Genomic DNA, 6,000 nt, shown 5'->3' on the forward strand with positions numbered 1-6,000 from the left:
TGCGCAACTAAGATTTAACATAATTAAATTATTTTTTCTGTTTAAAGCAAAATTTTGATAATAATAAGTATTTTTATTGTAAATCAATAATTAATTGTTTTTGCATCAGACACCACTGCTTTTATTTTTAATACATTTGTTTTTATTTATTTCCATCTCTTGTTTTGCTTTTTCTTTATGAAATGAAATATGAATAGAATCCATCTAAATATTCCTTTAGGTTAATTTACAATAATGTATTTCACTTCAGTAACCTAATAAAAAAATTTTAACTATGCTTTGCTTTAAGTTATTTATATTATAACTTAAAAGTGATCAAAGAAGTTTTTGTATATTTTTCTTTATTTAATTTTATTTTGTTTATTTATTTGAGGTAAGAACTCAGTTTTAATTTTTTGAGAAACAATTTACTTTATTTAGAACATTTTAGATCAATTATTTTGCTTAGAGCTTAAAAAATGTATGTATTTAGAAAAAAAAATTCAGAACATTCTGTAGTTATTTATTTATTTTTTTGAGTAAAGAAAATTTTTATTTTCAAAAGATAATAAGCCTACTTGCATAGCGAACTACAACAATAACACACATCCTATTCAATTATTAGGTAAATGGGATACAAATCGTTAGTAGTTATTGGGCCTGGGCAAATGAAACTGGAAAGGGGATATTAAAAAGGAATTTATTCTAGAATTAATTGATTGTAAAACTTACCTTGTTAACAATATACAAAATTTAAACCTAAATGATTATTTATAAAATGAACTCGACCAATATGCTAACAACATATGATGGCACAAACAATAATAAACAAGTGGCCAAAACAAAACTCTACCGAAATAGTCCTTTTTTTAACATCTCTAAATAACTCACTTCAAACTCTCCAGAATTACAGCATATTTGAACTCATAAATTATATATTTTCTTGTTAAAAAATAAGCATATTTCTTTTATTATCTGTTTGAAACTATCGCCTCGCAGAATAAGCTGTATACTTTTTAACCGGACAAGAGCTTGTTGCTGTTTACATTTATATTGAAAACACCATCTATTAAATATACTTTTAAGTTGTCATAATTCTTCGTTGGAATGCTTCGTCAAAGATGCACACAGTTTAGCAAGTAGACACAGTGCGACAAAGTGGATAATGTCGCAGTCACAAACAGCAAATGAACTGTTCAATATGGACCTTTGAAGTAGGCGTGTTCAAATCAAAGTGAGAGTTTCTGTTGAGGTAGGCGTGTTCACATCACATTTGAAGGTCACCAATGTGGAGGTATGATTTTTGAGAGAAATAATTAAACATGCTGCTTTTAATTAAATTTATACTGTAAACAGTATTGAATAATAATAAGAATAGTTGAACAAGCAACAATAATAACAAAAGCAGATCGTTAATATAGCTATGTATACAAAAGTAGTAGAATAATCAAAAAGAGAGAAAAATTAGTTTTTGTATTCCTCGTTATTAGGGGATGCCGGACTTGCAGCAGTGAGCAGGTCACCACAGTTAAAGAAATGTGTGAATACTTTATTTTAAAAGGCAAAATATTTTTATAATACGGTATATTATAATATAAATCTACAGCTTTGTTGCAAACAGAAAATAAATAAATTTCAAAATTGACTTATTGTTTCTGGCTTTTATCTTTGTTTCTAAAATATTTTTCTTTTTCAGAACATATAAACCTGAATACGTGTATTTTCTAAATGCACTGGCGTCTCGAGAAATCGATTGCCGTAAATCTTTAGAAAATGTGTGGCTAGCTGATTCCAAATGTAAGAATTTGTGAATTAATTAATGCTTAGAAAAATATTTTTTATAACTATAGCGGGGTTGCCATTACATAACCAAGAAAATACAAGGGAATTTGGTTTCTTATTTTCGTCTTTTAAAAAATGGTAACCACTCAGAGTAAGAATATTTAAGGATGAAATTTCAACTATATTATTATACCATTCATATATTTCATTTACTGTAGCATTATTTGTTTTGAGTATGTTGAAGTTGTTTTAGGTATTCCTCTGAGTTTTTTCAGCTATTATAACTAGTAATTATAGCAAGCGGAATAGTTATATGCAACTTTAATCCATCAAAAAAGTATATGATCAATTTCAAGTGGAATAATTATACATTTTAGAAAAATTTTCAACAGAAAGTTTTTACACCAATTGAATTGCTAATAATTTATGTATGTCTTTAGAAACCTTAAAATAGCAGAAAATTACAATGTTAATAAAAATAAATATTTATTGAAATGGTGAGTTTATATTAAATCGTTAAATAATTATCAAAATCATTGAAGAAATAGGTAGGTCTTTTTTTCATAGAAGAGTTGTCAGAGTATTTTGAGGGGTTTGTGATCAAAATGTTTCATGAATAAAAACAGGGTACTTTTTAAAAAGTACTTATTTTCTAAGCTCTTAAATGTGCTTTTTTCATTAGGTGTATTCCTTTTTCTATCATGTCGGTTTTTATCACCATTCATGCCAAAAGCGTTTTCACACTATTCTATTCAATGTTTTTACAATTCATTCAACTGCAGTGATAATATCATAGCTGCCAACTCTACTGTATTCTGCCAGTTTCTCCTGGACTACTGTTTTAATTAAAATTCTGCTAGTTTTTGTACATTTTTGAAAATTCCCTAAAATTGAGTAAGTTTCCTTAAAAAAATCCCTATTAAAATAAAATTTTTACACACATTATTGCTTGGTTGAATGTTTAAATAAGTGACATACATAATGAAGCAAGCCTAATTTATAAAATCCAGTTAAAAGCTTTTTTTTTTATCTAAAATGTTGAGTTTATTTTTATTAACTCCCTTTTTAATTTAATTCAAAAATATTTTTACTATATTTAATGAATTAAATGCCTAATATTATTCAAAATTGTGAGTAACCATAATACATACATAAGATTTAGTTTTTTTTCTATTTTGATGACTATAAGAATCCCTAAAATTCCCTATGTCTATAATGTTTAGTACATTTTACAACAATTATCATGAAATTTATAATATTTCGTAAAATCTACTGGATTTTTTCCTATTCATATTGGCAGATATGTAATATTATTAAGATATGCGCACTAATAAGAAAAATTTCTTCCTCTTAATGGAAGTTCATATGTATGTATATATATATCCGAATTATATTTGGGGAGATTTTCATATTGTGATCTGCGGCAGAATAATCGCGAGTTCTTGGCCGCGGCTCATAAGAAACTTTTTTTTAAAAATGTCACAGAAAGAAAGGAACTCAAATCATAAACATCTACACGTTTTTTCTTCTTTTTTTTCCCAAAAAAATTTACTAGCTGAAAAAAAGTTTAAAGTTTACAAGTACATTATCTATTTTGTCAACTTGGTGGTGGTAGTTGGCGCGACAGATTACGGCACGGAAATATCTCCTTATATTTTTTTAAAAAATTAAGAGTTTAAGAATATTTTTGGGTACTTTAAAAGTGCTTATTTTTTGTTCAAAAATTTGGCTATACACCCTGAAATTTCTGTGCATTTACTTTGATTTATTTTTTTGCAGATTTATTACAAGAATTTTTAGCTTTGTTGCCGTCAGAGAAACATTTAGAAGTAGAAGTGAGATGGCCTCCTAAATCTTGAGAAGCTTGATGTGTAAATAAAAGAATAATAAAATATATTCATTCCAAATACACTGTTAACCAATTACTATTTCTTCTTCTATAATATTTCAATGCCTTATAAACTATGCTCAAACTCTAACAAGTCTTTCAACTTTCCTTCTGTCTAAAGTAAAGACAGAAAGTTTTACCTAAAAATATTACTAGGTGAAGAAGCCTTCTTTCTATAAAAAAAAATATAGTAACTAAATACAGTAGAGAACCGATTATCCGGAACGATAGGGACCATCGTGATTCCGGATAACTGATTTTTCCGGTTTTCTAAATCGCTACAAAATGCCGTTTTTTTAATGTTTATAAAACAAAAATAAAAAAATTATTTTTAAATAGTTTTAGAAATAATAAAAAATTATAAATAATAATACACTTAAGTTTAAATAAGGAAAGAAATTATGAAATAAAAATTATATGCAGGCTTATATGTTATTAATGTTATTATTAACATTAATAACATATATAAGCTATTTGTGCTTATGTGAGATTCGTCTTCAAACGGCTTTTGATCCGTCCTCTAAATCAGTTCTTTCGTCAACTCGATACGCCGTACGCTCAAAATAACAAAATGGGCACAAAATTTTGCAGGGAAAAAAAATTTTTTTAATGGAAGAAATTTCATTTCCGGTTCCGAATTTCATTCTGATTTTCCGATTTCCGGATAAGAGGTTCTGCACTGTATTTATTTACGTTCATTGTCTAAGGAAGCTCTTATAAGATTAACAAGGAATAAAAAAGAACGCAACAAGAGAAAGCAGATGGCTTCACTTATAGTTTGTCTAAAGTAAGAAGTCCCCCCACCACGAAATCTGCTGCTATGGAAACAAAGATAGTGCATTTCAGGGCAGGTAGATTCTCTTTAGTCTAATGCTAACACAATAGACTGAAGAAACTGTTCTAAATAATGACTCCACCCCCATACTTGAAATACTCGTTAAAATAGTCACTGCCATGGGTCCAAACAAATGGCTTGGGGAGTTCTTTCTTTAGATGAACTATAGGTTCCCCCACGCAGAGCCGAAAAACAACAAAAAAGCTTTTAATTAATAAGTTGCTGTTCTTGCATCTTCTTCGGCAATAGAACTTAGCAGATGTTGCCAGAAACTTAATATTCCTTTAACATATGATTGATTCAAATCTTATGAACGAATCATCAACAGTTATGCCTCTGTGAAGAAAGGGACACTTGTCCTAGGACAGACGCCCGATATGATGCCGATTTTGTGTAAAGGATCTTCAAAAATTCTACAGTATATATACCTCTATACACACAATATAATATCACACAATATATACCTCTGGTCAAACGGTTTAATAAAAGTTCTCTTTGTTTTTGTACATTTTAACAGATTCCTTAAAATTGAGTAAGTTTCCTAAAAAAATCCCTATTGAAATAGAATTTTTATACAGATTATTGCTTCCTTGCTTGAAAATTTAAATAGGTATTACTAATACATAATGAAACGATCCTCATTTTTAGAAATTTGTTTATAACTTTTTTTGTTCTAAAATGTTCAGTTTAATAAATANTGTTGCCATGAATGGGTGAACCTGGTCTGCAACTATGTTCAAGTAGCTTACAGACGTCAGGGATTGTTCTATGAGGATTATGGGTCCTAATGTGCCCCATGAAAACATTGTTCCTGGGCGAGAAACCATGAAGACCTGGGCGAGCCCATTGTTATAGATGGAGGGTGGTCATAATGTTATGGCTCTTCGGTGTATATTTGTGCTTTCATTATTGATATGGATTTCAGAAATGCATTTTTATGGGCTGTCTTTACGAAACACCCCGTATTTATGTCACATCATATATCATTATCAATATCACAACATATGCAAACTTTGTAATAGTATGTTATGTTGTAATAGGTTGTCAAAACTGTAATATTTTGTGGAACACTAAATATCATATCATGTCAAAATTGTAATATATCTAAATAATAATACCATGACAAAATTTTAATATTATGCCAAAATTGTAATATTATGTCGAAATTGTAATAAGATTTTTTTCTTAAATTTTCAAAAAACAAATACCAGTTTCAGTATTTTATTTATTCACAGCCATTGTGACAAAAGCGATTACTTTTTGGAACAACAAATGACGATTTTCAAGTGAGAGGACAAGAGTTTGGTTTAGTTTGATTTGTCGGAAAATCAATTAGTGTTCACGTCATTTATGTCAAAAGTAATAAGTGTCATTTAAAAAGGCTGTCATTTAAGTAGGGCTGATTTGTTTTTCTATTGCTCGTTCTAAAATTTTGAAATACAAATAACCTTCTCCTCCTATTTGTGGTCATCAACTTTCAATTTCTCAAATTAATTGAGCCCATAACATACTAAAG

The 6,000-nt window shown here is 28.6% G+C and overlaps 1 protein-coding gene across 2 annotated transcripts in view; it reads left to right on the forward strand.

The window, feature by feature from the left end:
• The window catches only part of LOC107456411 (putative ATP-dependent RNA helicase kurz), a 90,759-nt gene extending 87,091 nt beyond the window's left edge, over positions 1-3,668 (forward strand). For both annotated transcript variants that reach the window (XM_043053870.2, XM_043053869.2), the window contains exons 26-27: positions 1,676-1,776; positions 3,541-3,668. In XM_043053870.2, the coding sequence (XP_042909804.1) occupies positions 1,676-1,776; positions 3,541-3,620 (181 nt within the window). In that variant the 3' untranslated portion in view covers positions 3,621-3,668. The remainder of the gene's footprint in view (positions 1-1,675; positions 1,777-3,540) is intronic.
• Positions 3,669-6,000: the final 2,332 nt, after the last annotated feature.

The sequence above is a fragment of the Parasteatoda tepidariorum genome, chromosome 8 (genome assembly GCF_043381705.1).
Source record: "Parasteatoda tepidariorum isolate YZ-2023 chromosome 8, CAS_Ptep_4.0, whole genome shotgun sequence".
In the NCBI taxonomy this organism is placed as follows: domain Eukaryota; kingdom Metazoa; phylum Arthropoda; class Arachnida; order Araneae; family Theridiidae; genus Parasteatoda; species Parasteatoda tepidariorum.